Source organism: Tyto alba, unplaced genomic scaffold (assembly GCF_018691265.1).
Source record: "Tyto alba isolate M040663 unplaced genomic scaffold, T.alba_DEE_v4.0 Super-Scaffold_9, whole genome shotgun sequence".
In the NCBI taxonomy this organism is placed as follows: domain Eukaryota; kingdom Metazoa; phylum Chordata; class Aves; order Strigiformes; family Tytonidae; genus Tyto; species Tyto alba.
This window is the reverse complement of record NW_024881330.1, coordinates 35,083,621-35,107,090: the sequence shown is the minus strand read 5'-3', so window position 1 is coordinate 35,107,090 and position 23,470 is coordinate 35,083,621. Positions and strand designations below refer to the sequence as shown.

General features: G+C 39.6%; 1 protein-coding gene across 2 annotated transcripts; it reads left to right on the top strand.

Moving 5' to 3' along the window:
• The first annotated feature begins 792 nt into the window (after nt 1-792).
• TERF1 (telomeric repeat binding factor 1) lies at nt 793-23,114 on the top strand. 2 transcript variants are annotated; one of them, XM_042786185.1, is made up of 10 exons: nt 793-1,010; nt 4,302-4,397; nt 6,533-6,663; nt 7,341-7,427; nt 8,782-8,931; nt 10,392-10,424; nt 12,298-12,404; nt 13,734-13,777; nt 14,848-14,912; nt 21,271-23,114. In XM_042786185.1, the coding sequence occupies exons 1-10, from the start codon at nt 824-826 to the stop codon at nt 21,427-21,429; spliced, it is 1,059 nt and encodes a 352-aa protein (XP_042642119.1). In that variant the 5' UTR covers nt 793-823; the 3' UTR covers nt 21,430-23,114. The 2 variants fall into 2 exon arrangements, with proteins under 2 accessions (XP_042642119.1, XP_032863865.2); XM_033007974.2 differs by lacking the exon at nt 10,392-10,424.
• The last annotated feature ends 356 nt before the right edge of the window (nt 23,115-23,470 follow it).

Below are 23,470 nucleotides of genomic sequence, written 5' to 3'. Positions count from 1 at the left end.
TCTGATAGATGCACTCCATACTCCAACTAATTCGGTCGCTCTTTATGTTCCATCCCGGGCTTCAACAAGTCGAGGCTTCCACTTTTCCGCTTCCAAGCTCTGCGACGCTGACATCTCCTCCCTCCTTCCTCCAGCAGCCTTCCCTCTCCACCGCCCACACGAAGCCACGCTTACGTGAAGCCCCCCCGGACCGCACATGCACAAAACACCAGTGTTTCGCCCTTTAGCCGCCGCAATCCGCTCCAGGCAGGACATTCCTTTAACTTTTCAGCCTCTGACACCAAACGGCATCTGCGTTCCCACCGCCGCAGGCCGCAGCAGAGCAGCTCCCCCATCACCACTGGCCAGCCGGGGGACGGCCCAGACCTTCCAAAACGTCGCTGTCTGGGGCGGGGACAGGGTGCCGTGAGCCGCCTACACCGTGACGTGGGCCGCGTGACGTCGTTTATTCAGTTCGAGGTAAAGGGGATGACCAGCGGAGGGGCTCCTGCAGTGCCGGACACGCTCTGGCGTGGAACCCACTGCCCCCGGACCCACTCACAGCACGCGGCCACCGACCCCACCCCTGCCCGGCCTTCCGGGGTGTGTGTGTGTGTGTGTGTGTGACGCCACGCGTGTCGTCACCGGCGCCCCAGGCTCCGCCTCCCCTCTCCCTCCGAAGACTGAGGGGCGCGGCCCCGCCCACCGGCGGCGGTGACAGCTGCCAGTCCGGGAGGGGCGGGCGCGCTGAATGGCTGCTGCACGGCAAGGGGCGGGGCTGGGGGCGGGCCCGGCGAGCCGTTGGCGGAGCAGGGCCCAGCGGCCGTTGGCGCGCGGGTTGGAAATGGCCGGGGCGGCCGGGGCCCTCAGTCCGGGAGCGGCGGGCGGGAGCGGCGGGCGTTCTCCCCCGACGGCCGAGGTGGAAGCCGTGGCTGCGGGCTGGATGCTGGAGTTCGCCTGCTGCTGCCTGTGCCGCCATTTCGGAGAGGGCTCTGCGGCCGAGTTCCGGCGTTGGGGGGACGTGGCGCAGGGTGAGGGGCCGCGGTCGGGGCGCTGAGGGTGCGGGCCCTCTGGGGGCGGCTTGTCCCTGCAAAGCGTGAGGGGCGGCTTTCTAAAATACACCGGAGAGCGTGCTAAAGCTCTAACCGTGCTTCTGCGCTTATTTCTTGTTTGTGAAAGCACGCTTTGTGCAGCCGCAGCACGTTTTGTACGTCTTTGTACACGGAGCCTTCTGATGATCCCGGTCACTGGCGCGAGGGAGGTTTTCAGCTCTTTTGAGGACTTCAGGGGGTTCCTGGGCTTCAGGGTAGTCTGCTGAGCTGATTTAACGGTATCAGGCAACACTTGCGTGTGGTGGAAGTAAAACAATGCAGGCTGAATTTTTATTTCCTTGTTTAATCCACTGATGGTTGAGTTTAGCGTGCGATGGCAGGTCTGGGGGGGAACTGTAAGGTAATCATAGCTTCGGGGAATTTAAATGCTTTGGTTGAATGAGAGCAGGGAGTAAAGCAAATTGAACTGTTCCAATAAAACAGGGGTTACTGAGGGGTTAGGGGTTGAGGAATTTCAAATGATCCTTGGTGTTAATCTGTCGTTTTGATTCTTTGAAGCTTGATTACTTATGAGGCTGAGAGTTCAACATTACTGAAAAGTTGAAGAAGATTTAGTGAAGAGATGCAAATGTGGTAAAAAACAGAGTGGAATTGCTTAAATATTCTGAGTTCTTTGAGTTTATATTCAGGGTTATGATAGAAGACTAGATGTATTTCAAGGAACTATAGCGTGCCAAGGTGTAGTGAAGTCTGGTGAATGGAAGAACATATTTAAAATGAGAAACACTTAAGAGTAAGAGTAGTTAACAGCTGCAAGAAACTGTATATGTCTCAGATAAATTTGATGGATTTATGATTTTTTTTTTTCTGTTGGAATAATTTTCCTGAAGATATCAGGTTAGAGCTTTGGGGGATTATTTTTTGTGTGTGTCTGTGTGTTCTTGATTTAAGTAAATGTGATAGTATGACTTGTTTTAATCCTTGCAAAAAAGGGCATCCAATGGCATGTAGAATGATTACAAAGGAGATTGATATGATAAATTGTAAGAGGTAAAAAAATCTAAAGGTAACATAATAAAGTACACTGAATGGGGGGCTGCTGGATTAAATTATTAATGATGCTTCTCTGTATTTGGCCTCAGGACTGGCTCAGTGGGAGAATTGTGCTGAAATTTCATGAAGGTGTAGGTGGGAAAGACACTGTAAACACAGGAGATCAATTTGGAATTCATTCCTGTTCTCTTAAGCAACAGAGGAAAGAGTTGGGTGTATTGGTGCTGTAATGTTACAAAGTCAGAAGTGTAAAAGTCTATGGAAAAAGCTAAGCACAGTAATAAGATTGCTTTAGAAAAGTAGGTGTGACTTTTTTATAGAAGTACAGAAATATTACTCTTGAATGTGTCAAAGTGAGACCCTACTGGAATAATGATTGTCAACAAGAATGTCAATTCAAACTGAAGCAAGTGCAGAAAGGTAGGAAGGCTAAGGGAACAAGGTGAGCTATTTTGTCAAGAGATTAAAAATATTTCTGTATAGCTTGGTACACTGCCAAATAGAAATAGCTAGGTTACCTGGGATTAAGAATTTAAAGACATCATGACAAGGTTACATACCTTGCCTACCTTCTCCTGCCTTGACAAGATATTATGGTCTATGTACCTGGACTAGTTTGTGTAGGTATCTACGTGGCAATGAACTGTATTTCTAGAGTTTCTAATGAAAGGCTAAGATGAGAAATACTTTTGAGTGGCCATAGGGAGGAAAGCAATTTATAATTGAGGACAGTATTAACAAATTAATAGATAAACTGCCTTGGGGGCAGGGAGGGAGAACTGTCTAGGAAAGATTACTGAGGCTATGTCTCTTTCTATTTGTCTGCATTGCTTGTAATTGCTGTTAAGGACCTGGTGTCCACACCGTAAACATTTCAAGGTTTCTCTTTCTTTGAAACAGATTTAAAGGAATTCAATTTGTGTATTCAAACCAAGCACAGCAAGTTTGCTTTAAAAATGCACCCCTGCTCTAAATTAAAGCACTAATGAAGGTGCACCTTAAAAGAACAAAGCAAGCTAAAAGGTCTCAAGCTACTTGCAAAGATGACTCCTTTTGTTCTCTGGAACCCTTCAGTTGCACTATTCTGCCTACTTCCAAAATTTCCAAGCTCTGGCTCCATCTTCAGGGCGTGATGATGGTGCTTATCTCTATCACTGAACTTTCTGAGTTTGAACTCTGCATCTTCCATAGACAACAAGATGCATGAATTTGTGATTATAATGAGTGGCACCTTAGCAATGGTTTTCTTTTTACTTCCTATTTTGGCTATAGGAATTAAAAGCTCTTGTATCACCTGTCCTCACTGAAGCAGTTGTGTGTTCTTCCAAGCCCAAATGACAATATCCTTCTTGATGTTTGCTTAGGTAATCATTCAGGGCTATTTAATTACTCTGTAATTTCATGCCTATCCATGGCTCATAGGAGATGATCATATACTAATAAGCAAGTAGGCTGAGTACTTCCAAGTAAAGCAATGTGTTATGTGCTCTAGGTGTATCATTGCAAAACTTGGGGGTCCCATGCACCTGAACTAGGGTGTTCAGTTTAGACAAGTCACTTGGCATATTCTTCACTTTGCATTTTGAATTATTCTGTATTATGCTATGAAGATTAATTACTATATCCAGCACATTAAAATATGAAGCTCACCATAACCAGCATGATGGAAATAACCTCGTGATAGCTCCCATTCTAAAATATATAATAATCCTTGTGACCTTCCAACCTTGCAAGGATATTTTTTCCCTTCTGCATTTATATTTCTGACCTAGCTCTCCTTGTAGCTTTTGCTGCTTTTGGTCTGCTGGTTGCTACAGGAACATGTGTATGTTTACCAGTCTGCATGTGGCTCTTGTTTTGTGGGCATTCCACAGAAATGGTCCTCTGGAGCAGATAGTTGTCTTTCATAGTAAACTACTGAGCAAAACAAAACTTCATTTAAGATATTGTGGTCTCTTAAATTGATGAATATAGGCCTGTGATACATTTTACTACTTCTGGGTTACTGTTATGAACTGTGAGAGAGGTAGGTTTTCCTGATAAAATTCTTAAATATGATCCAAGTTCTTTTAACATGGAAGCATATTAACTAAATGAGCTTCATCAATTCCCTAATGAATTAGAAATTCGGTTGATTATTAAAGTCTAGTGTCTAGTGTATTTCTAGCCACACTGTGGCAGTGCTGGAGCAAGACTGACTAAACTTTTCTTTTCCAGCTCTCATTAATGGCTTCTCCAATATACCTACGCATCAGAAAAAGATAGTGTATCTTTGTCAGCTTTTGATAAGAATTGCAAAAGGAAAAAGCCTTGGTAAATACTCTGATTTTTTTTTTTCTCACTTGTTTAAATAGATTTGTGTGAACTTGCACAGAGGTGTATTAGATGATTTCACATAGCCTTTTCTGTGTATAAATAAAATGATTGAACTCTGCATTTTTGAACTGTATATTCTAGATGTGACTGAGCTGTATGCAGGACCAGTGTTATGCTGTACTGACTGATTTAGCTGCTCTGAGTTTGAATGACTATATGCTGCTTAGATTTTAGGTCTTTTTTTTTTTGTCAGAATAGCACCGACGAAATATACTGGAAAAGATTGGCTAGCTCTTAGTGAGAAATATTTGCGAGTTTAAAGCACAGAATGTGCATTTCTTTCTGCACATCTAACTCTAGAGGTTAAAATAGGACAGTCAGTAGGAATAAAAATATTGATGAAAAGGATGACTGCACTTGTTTCTTACAGAAGGATGTAAGACTTTCAGCTGGCATCAGGTCCTTGGGACTCTTGTTCACTACCATGTCTCTTGTTTGGCTGAATTCATAGCTTAGTTTAGCCAAGCTAATTTCTCTTCCTTGCTCAGGTTTCTGGAAGACATAACTTTTTTGCTGCAAGTTTTCTTCACTGCTTGATGAAACTCATTGGAATTTAAGGACTTCAAAAATAGCCTTGCCAGCACGAGCATGGAAGAAAAAAGTATATTCTAGCCTAGCAGTGCCACAGAGGCTTGTTTTTATAAAATGAAATTTCTTATGTTGCTTGTCAGGTAAAAAAACATTCTTGCTTTAGTTTAACTTGGGAATCAAATTCTAATTTTTAAAATAGTTCATCTACAAATTATGAAACTCTTCTGATAATGCTTTGAAACTGTATTATTATATATAACATTTGGGAATATGACTTCAATGTGTGTTTTTATCAGTGTAGAGGATGACCTATGTGGTTAGTAGGTATTGCATCAGATATAGTTGCACAATGTACGTGGGAAGCTAATATATTCTATGGTAGCTTTCCTAATTCTTTTCCAACTATTAAAATAGTTAATCTGAGCCTTAAAACAGAGTAGATTTTCAGATGCCAGCTCTGAGCTAAACACTTTGGTTTTATTTCATATTAAGTTTATTTTAGCATTATGTCATATTACTTGATTGAAACAATAGAGAAACATGGAAGTATTTTTGAAATGTGTATATAGACATCTAATACTACTTAAATTTTCAGTGTTTGTCTTTTATTGTAGCAGGTATCAAATTTTTTATTTCAGTATTACTTAAATTGCTTACCTTCTGTCTGAAAAATACTTACTGTAAGAAATAAGATGATACTGAGAGAGATTCTGCTATGATGTCATATAAAATGAAGGGATAAGTGAGGCTGTAGTTCAGTGAACATCTTGAGCTAAACTGGCAGTGCCAAGGAAGAAAAAAGCAGTCTTGCATACCTGCCAGCTCCTACTGCATCTGTTATGTTGGCACACTCACTTGTGCAGATCTGCAATGACCAGACTGCAAAACTGTTTCTAGAGTGGTGAGGGGATGGTGATTTGGCTGAGCTAACACTTCTGCCAGAACTGGTCACTGATCCTGCTTGCTGGGAGTTTGCACAAACCTTGGTGTTGGCACAGTGGTACAATCACATGGGAGGTTGCTTCTGCTTTTGCAGTGACATTTCTGTGTTAAGCTGTTTGATTTTTTTTCCTCTCATTTTAACCCCTTCAAATATAACAAAGTTAAGAGTTGGAAATATAGACTCAGGAAAAAAAACTTATGATAGTGGTTATATTACAAAATTAATAGTATCAGTACCAAATGTTTTGATATCTGATGCCAGGCTTAATGTAAGAGTATTATTAATGCCAGCCCAAATACATGATGCTAAACTCAGCACTATTGCAAGTGACATTTTAAGTGAACAACAATTAGCAGGCGTATAATCTCCCTTGAAAATGCAACAGTAATGTTATTAGCAAGGGTAGGAAGAACCAGTCTCTGAAAAGAAGGCAGTTACTTCAGGCCTCAAACACACAGGAAGAGAGGCTAAAAATTAGAGACAAAGGAATTTAAATTATTTACATACAATAAAGTAATATGTACTGTACATAATGTAATATAGTTAGCTTTATCCTTTAAGCTTTTTAAATACCTTTTTTCTTTTTTCTTCTCCTAAGAATGCCATTTTGAAAATGATCAAAGAATTTCACCTTTGGAATCTGCCTTGTCTTTCTGGACTTTACTTGAAGGGGAAGAAGTTAAACTGGAAAAGCTTCATGAAGATATTCGTCGCTTGATTCAAATTCAAGTCTGTGTAACTTACTCAAAATACTTCAGGATGCTACCTATTCATTCAGCTAAAACAGGGCTTCATTTACAGAAACTTGGGCTATTTAGCAGGCTGAACTGAATTTTTGAAGTATGTTGTATTATCCAGTACAGAGTGAAAAGATCTGCACAGGGGCCTTTTCCTATCTAAATTGGTTCTTGTTTGTCCCAGTTCAAAATTGTTTCAAAAGCTGCTAATCTGGGAAAAAAAATATATATCAGTTGAGAAATTTCAAAACATTAGTATCGTGAGCTTTAAAATATATTATGAATAGCTTTTTTTTTTTTTGCTTAAAAATAATTCTCTGTATTAGAAAACTTTAGACTTCAAAGAAACGTGTAAAAAATATGTTGACAGCTATTGGGACTGAAAGTCTTTTGAGGAAAGATGAAAGCAATATTTGGTAGGTAAGCATGGGATATTTTGCATCAGTGAGGATCCTTTTAAATGCCTGATGGAGAGGTTTTAGGCCTTTATCCATGAAGTTCAATATTGCTTCAGAACTGACTGTTATAACTAAATGATTGTTGTTAACCCTTAAAAATATAATCCTCTAGATTTTGGAAGTCTTGCAAAACTGTAAAAGTGAGTTCTGTTTTTTCTGAATCTCAGGTGAAATGTATTACAAACATATCTTGTAATTATATTTGTTGTAGATTGTAGCAGTCCATATGGAACATGGATATTTCAAGGAGGCTACAGAAGTTCTTGAAAGGCTGTTCACAGATTCTGAATCAGATAAGGTAGTAACCTGCTTAACTTGCATCAAGTGTTCTCATTTTCAGAGAAGAATAGTTTCCAAAGTTAGCAAATTGCTACCTGCACTGCTTTGTTCTAATTACTACCTATATAGTCACACACCCATGGCACTTATAAATACAAAAGGAAATTTGTCTGGGGGATTGATAGAAATATGTGATTTGGGGGGAGTAAAATGCTTCTAGCAGCAGTTCTTCACTGTAGGCAGCATCAGTCCAAACTTCATCCCTTTTCCCATCTCATATGGGGAATGAGGTGTCACTAGAGCAATATCAAACTCCCAAAATCTATTCTCAGCATAAAGACAGTATGAACATGCTGGTAGAGATATAAGTCCCAAATAATCAGTCTGCTGACTTTTTCTGAAACACTGCAGTAAACTCTATTTGTTGTCTCTGGTGATTCGTGTTCTACATACTGAAGCATCACAGGGAAAGAAAGCTTATTAGCATAGCTAATAAGCATCTATATTAGTCTAGAAAGCATCTATAGTATAGAGTGAATATTATGTCTCTATCTGGAAAAGATAACATATGTGGGTAAGGCCACCTCCTAGTTTGATGTGGACCGCATCATTCAGAAAGATGCAAGCTTGAGTGCATATCTCTTTTAAAAGAATAGCTAGTGTGCACATCTGAATTTGCTGGAAGTAGAGAAAAATGCAAAAGGACTTCAGGAGAAAAAAGATGGCAAATAATGCTGCCTCTATCTTCTGGTATATTAGAACATGTGTTCTATGTAAATACTAGCAGGTGTATAATATTCTTCAGATAAGCTCTTCATTCAGAGGATTCAGATGTTCAGAAATTGTAGGATGTGGTGGTAGTATTCAAATTCATAAATAAGAATGCAACCTGTACACAGAGGATAATTCTTGGTTATGCTGGTGTCTGTAAGATTCACAGTGTTTGGTAGACAATGTGAAGTTGCAGTTATCAGTATCAGTGTGCCCTTAATGCTAGTGTATTAAACAGTCCTTTTCCTGAACACTATAAACCCCTTTAAATTAAAGTCTCTTTGAGGCAGCAAATGAGAAGAGAACCCAGTAATAAGTGGTGTCTCTGAGTGTTTTTACTCCATTGGCAACCTTGCTTTCAGTCTTACTTATAAAGTGAATGAAAATGAGCATCTCTGGAAACCATTTACTGACCACATAAAGTAAACTCCTGGTATTATGCCTAGTTAACTTTAGAACCCTTCAAACTGTAGCATAATAGTTGTGTAGGCTTATTCAGAAAACTGGTTTATTATGTTTAGCTTTGTATGTCCTGTTTAGCATATATGTCAAGTTTACTACAGGATATATTTTTGTGTTGTTTAAAGCTGTGCTTTTCTTAGCCTTTAAGGGTGAAGCTGGCAACTGTAGTTAAAAGCAAGGATCCATATGTTCCCCTTCTCCAAAGCTTCAGTTACGATCATTTGATAATTAAAATAAAGTCTTACATTGAGCTTTTCCTGCAAGAAAATGAAACTAACTTCTTAATACAGGTATGTCAAAACTATTTTCAAATCTTATTTCAAAAGAGAACCTGATAAAATTAAACAGTTTATACTTTCAAGGGACTTGTTTAGACAATATTCAGTTACTATATTAGATGAAAAGGAGGTTTAATCTGTCTTCCTTTGGATTGTATTATTAAATAAAAACAGAAGTTAAGTATATGTTTAGGAGAAAGTTAGTAGGAGTAAGACTCCTCTAAAATATCTTGTGAATGTTTTTTCCACAAGTGTTTTGATTAGAAAAATAGTTAGAAAAAAGCATAAATAAAACAAGCTCTGTCATTAGTTTATGTTTAAGAGAAGTTCAGATCTGAGTCTCCTTAAAAGATAATGTAACTATATATTTAATGTTGTTTAAGTCTGTATGACTTCTCATACTAAAACTAAAATATCAAGACCTGATAATTTGGCTAAAAGCTTTAGGAATATCAGAGGAGTTAGGAGACAGAAAACTATCATTGCTTTTTTCCTGTAAATAAAAAAGCTCCTTGCAAACCATCTTGCTCAAAAGTGATTTAAAATTGGCAAGAACAACATTCCATCTTCAGGAGGATTGTAAAGAATTTCTCTTATGTTTACTTCCTCTAAAAGAATATTGAATTGTTCGATTACAAAAGCACAAACATCTAAAGGTAATAAGAAGCAAATTTTAAATAAACAAACTTAAAGTTCCTCTGGGGTTTTCATTTTCTTACCAGAAAGACTAGAGAATATATTAAATGCATTCAAAATATAATACAAGGAATACCTTTTAATGGTTCCACTCAGCTGTCAGTTTTCAAGTTTATTTTTCAAGGCTGTTTCTTTGAGTCTAAGAGGAGATGGACGTTTGGAGGTATTGGAGAAGGTCTGGAATGCCCTACTAACACACCTAGGCCCTCTGTGTTGTAGCCCCACTGCCTACACATCTGTCCTACTATCTGCACAAATGTTACAAATTTATTTCTGAAATCTTTACTTTGGACTGAGTTATTCTGGGATATGGAGGAGATCACTTTGTGAAGAGTTCCCACTTCTGCTGTGCAATTCATGTAACTGTTTCCCAGCAGTATACACTGAGTTTTCTACAGAAAAACACTCCATCTTTAACTGTTGATCTCTTCTCTTTCTTCTGGTGTTATATGTAGAAGTATAACCATAGAATCCTCTAACAGCTTGGGTTGGAAGGCACCTTTAAAGGCCATCTAGTCTGACCCTCCTTGCCATAAGCAGGGACGTTTTCAGCTAGATCAGGTTACTCAGTCCCATCCAGCCTGGCCTTGAATGTTTCTGGGGATGGAGCATCTACCACCTCTCTAAGCATCCTGTTCCAGTGTCTCACCACCCTCATCGTAAAAAATTTCTTCCTTATATCTTGTCTAAATCTATTCTCTTTTAGTTTAAAACCATTATCCCTTGTCCTGTTGCAACAGGCCCTGCTAAAAAGTTTGTTCCTATGTTTCTTATAGGGCCTCCTTCAAGTACTGGAAGACCACAAGAAGGTATCCCCAGAGCCTTTTCTTCTCCAGACTAAACAACCCAAACTCTCAGCCTGTTCTTATAAGGGAGGTGTTCCATCCCTCTGATTGTCTTCATGGCCTCCCCTGGATCTGCTTAAGCAGGTCCATGTATTTCTTACTCTGGGGTTCCCAGAGCTGAACAGGGTACTTGAGGTGGGGTCTCAGAGTAGAGAGGGAGAATCACCTTCCTCAACCTGCTAGCCACACTTGTCTTGATGCAGCCCAGGATATGATTGACTTTCTGGGCTGCAAGCACATGTGGCTGGCTCATGTCCAGCTCTTCATCTACCATAAGGTTGTCTACATTGCTAGCCTGTTTTGTAGGCTGCTTTTCCTAGGTCATTGTTAAGCTTAGAATCTACAAGATTGCAGCTCCTACTGTTGATGAAGCTCTTGGGCTTCAAGAAACTCTTATAGGTTATCTACCCTATGAACAGTCTGCAGATACTGTATTACAAGGATCTATACCAAGAAAGCATTGATCTCAGTACTTCATAATTTTTCTTCAATTTCTTTCAAAAGAACTATTTTTAGGGACTAGTACAATTTGAAAGCTACTGTTAACTTAAATTTTTAACTAAATCTTTTCTATTCCTTTATCTGTATGGAAATATGTCCTTAATTTCCCGAGTGTTTTGCTACCATCAACCACTGCAAAAGAGCCAGTATTTTTAAAACTTACAGCTGAAAGATGTTGTAGCTATGAAATTTATGACACTGAAACATTTTTTTTTTTTCTGTAATTGGAGGTATTCTGATCACAGAATACCATCTAGTATTTTCATGGATGAATGAGTAAAATAATACTTTTATATTATCTGACTCTTATAAATGTTGAAAGATTTTCCAAGCTACTGTGAAGGACGGGTTAAGATTTCAAGAGGACTGAAAATTGGATGGATGATGGAAAATTAACTGGAGGCAAAAGCAAGCCCTGGAAGAAGAAATAGATGAAAAGTGGGAGTAACTGGCTAAGCAGAGAAAATTAATATTGGGCCTGTAGTGAATCTGTCAACTTAAGTCATTTTGATATTTGAGTGTTGCAAAACAGGTCACTTTTTGACATGCATAGGCAGTGTTGGATGGAAGATGGTTGGCTCTGCTTAGTGTACAACCAGGATGTTTTTTATTGTTTGGGTAGTAAGTATACCTTAAGATGTTAGAGAAAGTTAATAGCAAAGTGGCAAGAATGACCTCATGTGGGCTAAGTGATTTTTTTTTTTTTTTTTTTTTTTGAAGGTGGTGTTATAGCAAGTGGAAGGAATCTAGGGAAAAGTACTAATCTTACAATCATCTGGACACTGTAACGAGCAGTGAACTATTCCTTCCTCCTCTTGGGAATGGAGGAGAAATCATCTTAGTTTGTGGCTAGAGGTTTAGGCAGGAGGTTACAAAATTCTTTCACTAATACAAGAAAGGTTATGTTACCGGCCTCAAGTGTGATCAGTTGTATATAGAAGTGTTATAGGTATATTTGGTTCTGCCGTGTGCTACAGAACTAGAGGAACTTGAGGCCTGTCAGTTTTCAGTTTCTAGTTTAAAGAACAGGCTTTGGAGTGCTTTGATAATTAATTTCTGCAATGTATATCACATATCTCAGTGTTCACTTATTATACAAGTATTCATTCACTTGTGGCTTCACTAAAATCTCTGAGTTACTAGATGATAAAGATCTTGATGGATTTCAATTTAACACACTACAGTTGTTTTGAAACTACTGATCTTAATGGTGATAGACCCTTCAGAGGTGTGAAATAAGCACTATTCTATTAGAGTACACATATTAATCTTAATGTAATCTATCTAGGTATGCTGGTTGACTTTAATTTTGAAGTATCAATTCCATTTCTTACAGGCAGCCACAAAACAAGTAGAGTCTAATGGATTGGGAACAACAGCATTGCAAAACAAAACTGTGAATGACAAAGAAAATGACAAAAGGAATTCAGAAACAAAACAAAGGTTTGTATTAAGCATTATACTGTTGAGGGACATGCTTGGACAGTGTTGTGGTTTGAGCCTGGTCAGCAACAAAACACCATGAAGCCACTCTCTCCCACTTCTCTTCCGGCAATGAGAAGGGACGGATGAGCCAGGTTTGGGGTTTGAGATAGGTCTGGGAGGGGCAGATCACCCATCATGGTCATGAGCAAAAGGCAGACTCATTAGGGGAAGAAAAAAGAGAACATACATTTATTACAGACACTAACAACACTTAACAGAGAAGGACAGTGAGAAGCATTGCCACATCTTGAGAACACCTTCCCCCCACCCCTCCCTTCTTCCTGGGCTCAGCTCTGCTCCCGATATCTCTACCTCCTCCCCCCAGCGGCGCAGGGGCAGGGAATGGGGGGTGCAGTCAGTGCTGCCTCTTCTTCCATCTTTGGTGGGGGGAGCTTCTGGAACTTATTCCCCCTGCTCCATCGTGGTCCCTCTCTCACAGGAGACAGTCCTCCACAAATTTTCTCCGATGTGAGTCCCTCCCACAGGCCGCAGCATTTCCTTACACTGCTCTGTCATGGGTCACCAACTTTCTCCAACCTGGATTCCCTCCCACGGCTGCAGCCCTTCCCGAGCTGCTCCGGCGTGGGACTCCCCCGCATGCTGCAATCCTCCCAGCGCTGAATTACAGCAGCGGGGCTACCTTTTCCCACAAGATCCTGGCCTTCTTCAGGCACAGAACCTTGATCATCCAGGCAGAACACCATAAATCCGTGTCTGCTCTACCATAGATCTTCATGGGTGGCAGGGGCGGTCACCCTGCTGTCTCACCACAGGATACAGGGGGGTCTCTGCTCTGGCACACCTCCCCCCTCCTTTCTTCCTCTGTTCCTCCACTGACCTTGGTGTTCACACAGCTGCTGCAACTTCTCCTCACTACAGAGGCACAGCTGATTGGCTCAGTTTTGATGCAGAGGTGGAGCTGACTTGGAGCTGGGGGAGCTTCAAGAAGCTTCTCATAGGGGGCCACCCCTATAGCCCCCTCCCCTGCTACCAGAAAACCCCACCACTCATTCAAACCCAGGACAGACAGTAACTTGGAACTTGTAGAACTAAGAGTAGTGTCCTCTAATGAATCATATAAATGGCAAATTAATGCCACCTTGGAAATTAATTTTTTGGCTTTTTTTAAATATCAATGAAAAAGCAACAGATTACTACAAATCAGTCACCTGGAGACATAAAAAAAACCTCACGTTAAGGTCAACATTATTTTGTTGTTCTTGTTCTTAGTTGTAGATATTTCATGAAGTTCTGTGTATTTTTACTTCACTTCTGTGTTCCTTGCAGGCCTCATTCAGGACAGAAATACAGAGTGAGCAGTGTTCTTCAGAGTAAGTATTAGCTTATTTTTACACTTTCAAAACAGTCATATCAAACGCTTTCTCCCTCATCTCCCCACAATAAATGGGTTGGTGGTTTGATAACTGCTATCCGATGTGATCAGATCAATATAAAAATTATTGTGGTAGAAAAAACCTCCCAATTGTTGTGTGTGTTTCTGCACGAATGCAGATTTAGTGTTTGCCAACATTTAGGAAGCTATAAAATGGTTTAAGGTTTCAGGGCAACTCACTTTGTGAATTCATTCACTGTTTTGGGGTTCACTTGGGTTTTTGTTTTCTTACTTGCTTTACTGGGATTTACAGTATTCAGTACAAAATAAAGCTGTTAGAGGAGTACTGAAACTTGTGTCTTTCTGACTTCTGACCTAGATAACTTTGGAGTGAAGGAACTGAAGAGATTGGATGATTGGAAAAACAAATTGTAGTGTAAAATGCACAAAGTTAGAATGTTCATGCATCTTCCTGGTATTACTTTTTAAAAACTACAGCATGGATTATATAATATTTATAAGTAAATTCTGAAAACCATTAGCACTCTCTTACCACAGAGAGATGACACTGTAGTTTCTGCATGTGGCCATGTTGTACTTGAAAGGACAAACACTTAAGGCCCCTGGGATACTTGCTGCAGTTAGAACCTGACAGGTGTTCTGTGGAAAGGATGGAACCTATATACAAAGTATCATAGCTCTGATTGCTGATTAGTTTCCATTCTCTCTATGTTAAATGAGAGCAATATGTATAGTAAAAATGCTTTTACAAAATGAAATAACAATGTTTCATTATTATGTTACAATTTCTACCTAACTGTTTAAAATAGATCTTTGAGCTCTGTTGGCTAAGCAAGTATAGTGACTTTTTTGAACAGACTATTTTCTGAGTCCTTAGACTAAGGTGACATTCATGTGTAGTCATATATAAACAGACACTGAAATTTTCCTAGTCCTTCAAGGCATATCAAAATAGTGTACATTCTTGTCTCATAAATGGTAGAATGTAAAACTGCTGCCTTCACTTTGATTCCTCATTGGTTTGGATGTATATTAACTGTCTTCTAGGTCTGAACAGCTTTCAGAATGTGGAAAACCATGGTGTTGCTTTGGCTTGTGGCCGAAGAAAACGGGTTAGTACCCATTCTCTAATCTAAATAGAGATAAACTTAATCAGCACTGCATAAAATTTTTTCCCAACTTCGTTTGACTGTCTCCAAAATGCCTGGGTTTAAGATTCTCCCTTACTCAAGTTGTGCTATAACTCCTGAAACTTTAAGTTCTAATTCTTGTATTTGAAATAGAAAAGGACTTTTTTTATGCAGACTCAAATATTGTTGCTAATGCTTATGAGCCTTTAATTTCTTGAAATACACTGTTCCTAAAGCTTAGTCTGAGTCTTTTAAAAACATGAAGAAAATAAAAAATTCTTTCCACTGTTTGGATTAAAGAACTCAGGATGTCATTTGCCCATGAGAATTTGGGGCAAACATCAAAGACCTTTTGTTTTCCCACTTAAAAGGTTAAAAATCTAGCAATTTTATAATTCAGTACTTTGTTCATATAAGGTGAAAACATACATTTACTTGGGAAACTGTTCTAGTTTTTATAAACCAAATAATAGGGTCTTTTTATAATGCTACATTTCAAATAGTCCTTTACATTCTCTTCGAGGGTAAGCCTACTTCGTTGAGTTCCTTTAAATTATTTCTACTGTGTTCACTAATGCCAGAATTTCTTATTGGTGGGAAGCACAGAAGTCTGTGCCTTAATAGAAGGCAATTTGAAGTAAATTTGACGTTGAGGTAAACAGTTAGAAACTGATTTTTGTACATAGCCAATTTTATTCAGTTGTTATAAAATGATAAACACCTCTGAATTAAATTAATATTAAATAAATATATTCTCTTTGAATTCCTCTTGAGAATATCTCTTAGGAAGCAACACAGAAGCTTTCTGTTTAGACAACAATATAAGTTATCAGCATATGTCCATTTTGATGGGAGCTGCTTCATTTTTCATATAACAGGGAAGGACAAACCTGCTTAAGTTTTTTCAGACTGTCCTTGAGGAGAGTTGTACTTATTCCTATCTTGCTAAGCATTTTTACTGAAGTTGAAGTACTGGTTAGATCTTCAGTTACAGGCTGTCCTTGAATTGATTTGGATCCTAATGAGAGCTCATCTATCCTTGGAGGTTAAGCCCCCTGCTACAGATAAATGTTTTTTCACTTTCTCACAAATCTCAGGAATAGTTAAATCACTGAGACTCCTTAAAAGCCACAAATACATCCAGTGTCCTAAAAAAAAAAAAAAAAAGCAGCACTTACTAGATTTGCTTTTTACCTTCAAAAACATAATAAATTACTTTACTCTGACTTATACTTGGATAGGTACCTTGTCAGCCAGTTGTTGGTAAGTATGCATACTTCCATGAATTTTGTTTTCAACATCAATATTTAAACTAATTGGACCACAGCTGACACAGAGCTAACGACAGCCTTATATTCACTAATTTTATGTTGAGGTGTTCTGTTACAGAGTGAGCTACAAGCACTGTATCCAGGTTTAGGTCTTGTGCACACATCTCACTAGGAAATAACAGGTGTCATATGTGTAATTCTGTGATTATAGTTCAACCTTAATTGAAGGGTAAAGACTAAATTTATAGAAAACTACATCTGATAGTAGCAAAGAACTCATTGAAAATTTTATATAAACTTGAAAGAAATTAAGATTCAGAACTGTTTCTTTAAACATTTTAAACACAAAGTATGCATTTGCTGTCTGTGTGATATTTATGCCATATTCCCTGACAGTGAGACCCTCTCATAAATATTGTATAGAAAGAAATGATAATTGGCCTTTTAAACAATAAATCTGCTCCTCTGCTTAATAATCTGGGTTATAAAATTGTCTTCATGCATGAAGGAATGCAGTGAATGTCAGAGCTGTTGACTTCTAGAACTTCCTCTTCCATGTAGTCCCTCTTTCAATGTTGGCATTGTTTGCTCTTGTTTTTTAAATGGCACTTCATTGCAATGGTTCAGTGCCCATTTTCAGCCTTTCATTGCTGTGTTTTCAGTTAGCTGCATACAACAATCTGAAGTGCTATTAAAAGAAAGTGTACTTTATTTTTTCATTGCTAAATTAGGGGATGCAAGTGTCGCAGAATTTAGAGAACTGTTTGTACTCAATTTTATATCCTGTATGTATATGACGAGTCCTGCGAGTTGTCTATAATCTGACTGACAGTTTGATTAAATTAATGAATGTGTCTGAAAATCTGGGTTTTCATAATTCAGACTTGTGTGTAAAAAAAAAAAAAAAAAAAAAAAAAGAATTCCATATATTTAAACTTGGAGGAAAAAAATCAGAGCAGAGTCCTGGAACACACAATCAAAAGATGACAGGTTACTAGAGCAGAACTGACTAAGGAATAACAAGATCTTTAGGCAGGTGAGGGTACATCTACACAGTATCTGGCAAACTCAAGCTTGTTCTTCAAGCGTTCGGAGCTAGCTAAATGTCACATTGCTCTGGACTAGGTGCTGTCATTATGTTAGCTCAAGCTTAGTGCTGCATTATGTCCAGTCTCTCAACCAGTCTTGGTAGCTTGTGACAGTGCAATGGTGGAGTCTACAGACTTGCCATCCCAGAAGGCACAGGCAGTTTGTTGGTGGGCAGGCAGTGCAAGTTACTGCTCTATACAGCTCCTCAGTGAAAAGAAAATGAGTCAGTCTCTGGTTTACCTGTAAGGCAGTGTCTTCTTTTATACGTTATACTGAAGAAATTTTTTTTAAAAAGCAAGCTCAATATAAGCAATTTAAAAGCAAAACAAGCAAAAACCAACCCTTTTAACAGAAAGTGTAATTAATCATTAGAACAAGTAACAAGGGTTGTGATTGTCTCTGTTGCTGAAAGTATTTGAATTATCTGGTGCTGTAGGTCAAGCATAACTGTGTTACTTGAATAAAGATTTTATTTAGGAAAGTTTTCTGGCATGCTCTGAAATGAGACAAACTCTAGATGGTTCCAATGGAATCTCTGGCCTTTTAATAATAGTAAAAAGAAAAAAAAAAACCCTCCACCATTCACTGCTAATGTTGCAAAAGCTCTGTGGAACAGGAAGTATTGGAAAAATTAAGTATTTTTGATGAAAGGTAGACTATTTTAGGGGAGTTTTAAGTTTCTAAGTGTTTAGAAACACAGTTAAACCTACTACCACTCCTAATTCTTCTACTGCTTATTGAGGTTTATCAGGGATCATAGCTTCTTGAAGAGGCACTGATAGTTACACTGAGCTGGAATAAGTGCAACTTTCAGATGTGAAGGTTGGTCTTTGTGTACCTCAGCTTCTACTTTGTGTAGATACCAAGTTTTTGTTGGTTGTAGGAAAAAATAGAATACAACTCTGAACAGGCTGAATGTTATCTAAACTCCTTCTCCCCCAGCCCAGAAACATCCTTTCACCTCTGAGTGCTGATGCCACTTTTAGCAGCTTAAATTCAAGGAAAGGGGGGAACCATGCAGAATGGCACTCATAATTGTCACCTGGCCCATACCTAGTGCCTGAATTGTTGTTGCTTTTAAGGGCAAAATCTTTTAAGGATCCCCAGAAAGGGTTCCAGATCATTAGGAGAGGAGAAAGTTACAAAATAATGCTTTTTATCTCGATGGATGAAGGATTTATCTGTTCATCCATGGACCTTTTGTGCCACTGACAATCATACTGGCTGGCCCTGGATTGTCTTGCTCAGCCACCCTTTGCGCACAAGCAGGATGGTATGCATTTGTTTAATGACAGCAGCTGTGCAATTTACATTTCCTCTGGGTACATTATTTGCAGAGTTAAGTGAAGTTTGTTTCCCTGTAATTCACAGATTTCCTCTGTACTACTCAGTTCTACTAGTTGACTTTATCAGGTTTAAATTTCTATAAGTTGGGGCTATTGCCTGGCAACTGCATTTTCCTTTTTACCCAATTCTTCACAGTTTTTGAAGTTCCAGTTGTAAAGATCAGCCATAGCCTGATTCTTCTGGGTGTTCTCCTGCTTTATAGCCATCATCGTTTATCCATTTGATAGTTGGAAGTGATCTGTTTACTTATAGGAGAAGGTCTTGTACATACTCTGGTAAACCTCTCTCTGTCATCCACCAAACTACACGTTCTAGGCCTTCAGTTTCAGCCATTTATATCTCCTATTGCTTTTCTAATGCTCTATAAACATCTTTTCGCCCCCAGTCTATTTGTTCCAATTAACCTGAGGATTTATTAGCGCAGGTCCCCGCTGGGAGTAATGCTCTGTAGGTTTGGTTACCAATTTATCATTGCAGGCACATTAACAAAGGATTAGTCCCCAGTCCCATAACTATTATATACATTTGATCTCGGGAATACTGACAACTCAGCTATACAACTGTTAAGGGATGTAAGGAGCGGCTGCTTCTTCCAGCAGCCCCAGCTGAGGGGCCTTGTGCCTGGCTGCTGGAGCCCAGCCCAGCACCCAGGGTCCTTGCCCAAGAGGTGTAACTTCACTGGTGAGAGCACACACATGCCTCTCTAGGTTCACGGGCACATGAATGCTTGCAGATGACCAAATGTGAGCACAGGCCCCCTGTCTGTATCCTGGCCCTTGCTTCACAGGTCCTTTGCCTGCCAGCTGGTGCAGCTGGATGCACCAAACATAAGCACTCACACACTCATCCCATGCGTACTCTATGTTCTGGTTGTACTCCAGTGTACACTTGCAAGATGTTTCCCTTTCAGGTACAAGGTGAAATTTTTACTCATTCAGGGAGGTGAAGGAAGGGCAGAGGGGGCCTAGTCAGCTTGCAGTCACTGCTCCTGGGCTGACTGTCCACCCTGACAATAACTAGATGCTCAAAGGAAAAGCTACAAGCCACCCAAGAGCTGCTTCTGGTCACAACATCTATCCTGAGCGCCCACTGTGCTGTCTGAGACTGTTAATGTCAGGTTCCAAGGGAGCTCATACTGGAGCTGGAGACAGGGAAGGGATAACTGGCAATCCAGGACCAAACCTCCACTCCTTGCCCTTGCAGCCAAGTTAAAGCCAGTCCCTACCTGGGTGGCTGTGTGTGGCTTCAGCCCTGTCCTGAAGCCAGCTTGTTCATTCCACCTTCATACCATGTTAATAGCTGAAACCAACCCAGACTTTCCTGACCAACCTCTCCTAAATTTTACCGGATACCAGAAGTAGCTTTACCAGACTTACCTTGACCAGATCAGAACTACAATTACCTTTCTTTTAGCTGGCAACGGGGTGCTGGGCTGGCCTGTATTAAAAGCTGGGATTCAGCAGCCCCTGCATGCCGCAGGAGCCTACAGATGACCCTTGGCTGAAGCCCCAGCAGGGATTTCAGAAGGTCCTGTGCCTTTCCAAGCAGTGGCAGGGAGCAGCCCACAGTCCACTCGAGTGAAACATTCACAGCACCAGATGCTTTCATGGAAATAATCTGAATTGCAATTTAGATCAGGTCAGAGCAGAAGCGATTTATTGCTGTGGCTATAGGAGAGGACAGGGAGCAGCATGGTGACAGCCTCTGCTGATGTGAACTCTGCCCAGGTGGGGCAGCCACAGACTTCTTACAACCTCTACAACCCCTTTTTCACCAGAACTGTGTCAGATAATCAGCATATGGTACATAACAGCAGCAAATGAAATTCATCAGACAAGGAAGATCTAGATAGTACATCCCTTCACAAATAGTTCATTCCTTTGTCAATTAAATCCTTCTGACCAACAAGACCATTAGCTGCAAATGCTTACGGATGTGTAACTGCAAGTATTTTTCTCTGTTTTTATGAGAGAAAGTCATCCCCTAATCATTAAAAAGCTTGTAGATCATGACAGTGAAACTTAAGTAGTGGGCTCAACAAGTGGCTAAAACCAAATGCATAGCTCTTACCTGATGATGTTGCTGATACCACGTTCAAATGCAATATGTATCATTTTGCTTCTATCAGCATTTTAAATATTAGGATCTGTTTTTTTCTAAGCGCACTGAAATTCCTTTGTTGTTGGTAAATGGTGTCTTGATTCTCAGTCCCTAGGCTGATGTGTCACAAATGCTTTCTCATTTGTGATGCATACTAGGATCAGTCAAGGTTTGTCTTGGCTGATAAAGTACAATTTTGCAAAGCGTGATTTGAACAAAGCAAAGCTTTGCCCAATGCCTTTTTTCTTTTCTTTTTCTCCTGTAACTTGTGAATGTTGAAGCGTGTGGTCCTTGTTCCAGGTGATGTCTGCTACTGTGTTGTAACACTTGACTTGGTAACCTTTGTTATTGTATTTACTGTCAAGTTATGGTGCTCAAAAGAAGTCAGAATAACCCTCCTGGCCTTCAGACAGCTGTACTCTGTCTAGAGAGCTGTATAAAAACTTGCTTTTCTATTTGCTATAAGCTTAGCTGTTACTTTTAATACCTTTCTCTGTTCATATAACCAGTATTTTTCTCTGTTCTTCCCCTAGCGATGGACTTACAAAGAAGACTTGGAACTGAAATCAGGAGTAAGGGAGTTTGGAGTAGGTAACTGGGCTAAAATTTTGGTCCATGGTGACTTCAACAACCGAACGAGTGTCATGTTAAAAGACCGGTGGAGAACACTGTGCAGGATCGAACAAGGCTAATTTGGATTACAGGAATCGACTCTTCTTGACTTTTCCCTGCATAAGGACCTAGTCTAGCTTTTCAGAATAATGACTTATTTTAGTCTCAGAGTGCCCAGCGGTGTTGCTGTCCTAAAACACGAAACAGAATAGTAATAGGTATAAAACATTCATGTAATCTCACTTGTTCGGGTAATGATGACCTAAATGTAAAGCCTGGCCTTTTATCCACATGCAATAGATGACCTAATTTCTAAAATGTGAAAATGCTTGAAGTGAATTAAGAAAGGTCAATTATGTACACAGGGATATTAAATAACTGGCAACATGTTTAGCATGATAGAGGCTAATAAAGTCAAGTGTTTTGTATTTTAAAAGGGTTGTATCTCTAGTCAGACTGAGCTTTTTATTTTACTTCCTGCCATATAACCCATTCTAATTTGATTTGCTTCACTCTGAGATTTTGGTCAGACCTGTCATCTCTGCCAGTAAGTTATGACAAAAAAATACGTATGTATTAGTATTGCTAATTTTACAGAATTATTCCTTTTCTTTTTTTTTTGCAGTTAAAATGTGATATTCCATGTCATTTTATATATATAAGTAGTAAAGATGGTGCTTTTTTTTTTTTTATTTAAAGAATTAAGCCTAAGATCTAGGTGGAAGATTGTTTTGAACTAGTGTATATTGGCATAATAGCACCTTTTATTTTGCAGGAGGTAGAAAATAGATGGAAAGTAACAGTATATTAGATTTTAACATCTCTTGATTATCTTGTGCCACCTACCTTGTATTGAGAAGTGACTTCTAAACCAGCAGTAAAGGGAAAGCTCAGAAAGGAATGGCCAGAGCGGGGCTCCGCAGCGAGTCTGTACCAACACTGAGAGCGCAGCTCGTGAGCCGCGTTTCGCCTCGGCTCTCCGCTGCCTCTGCCTGCGGGGATAGCAAGCAAAGGTATGCTCTGATGGGGTAACTGTCGAGGTGTCTGTTGGTCCCTGTAAATGTCCTGCTCGTGAGAGATTGCAACCGATGGATGATGGTACTGCACTGTCTCTCTTCATTCAGATTGCATGGAGAAGAGTTGTGCAGGCTCCGAAAACCTGTGCTTTTCACCGTCAAACTGGTTTGAAGCTGGTGACTCGAACTAACGTATCACGGCATTCTTTTAAAAGTGAAATCTTTTAAAAGTGAATTCTCTTCCATTCAGATGTTTTCTGTGCCTTTGTCCTTGGTTAAGGGTTTTATTTTACAAGAACCTTACAAGGAAAAGCATCTGTCCAAACTGGTCATAATAAAATAAACCTCTCTGAGATATAATTCTGGGCTACAAAGGAGGAGGTATATTCTTGAAGGCTGAAATGTTCAGGAAGTATTAAGGTAATCTCTGCTTTCTGTTTTGGAGGCCTGCTTACATTAAGATAAAATAGCAAAGTACAGTTACAAAGGTTTGTTTCACACTTACTACGGGCAGGACCTCAGCCAGATCACCCTCCTCATTCTTTTCACAGACGCTACTGTTTCTTCTTGCAGCCACTAGAAACAGCAGCAAGAGGTACTCTTGAGGTTCCACAGGGATGCTGCACGTCTCAACAGTAAATTTTCTCAACCTTAAGGCATAATTTCTTTTTAGCAAACATTGTGAAATTCAGGATCTTGATGAAATACAGGCTTTGGCCTTCAGCAAGGAATGCTAGAGGAGCTGTAAGCCAACAATTCAGAAAGTCATAGCAGGCATGTGATGTGAGAAAGTACAGTATGCAGACTCTCTAATGCTGTAGCAATAATTCAAGATAAGTAATAAGTAAGAAAAGGATTTGAGCTACCTGCATAGCAGTCTTGCCAGTGCTCTAATATTGCAGGTTTCTATGTTAATCATGGCACATGAGCAGTTTTAACTAGTAATAAGTAATTTTATGTTACCCAAGGCTTTAGTCACAAAGTCTTGTTTAGGTTCGTGTCTTAAAATTCACACTGTGCATTGGTCACCTGAAGTTCTGAGCAGGATTACTTCCTCATACATCTTTATGAAGGTGGCTGAACATGAAAACTGCAATGTAGAGGA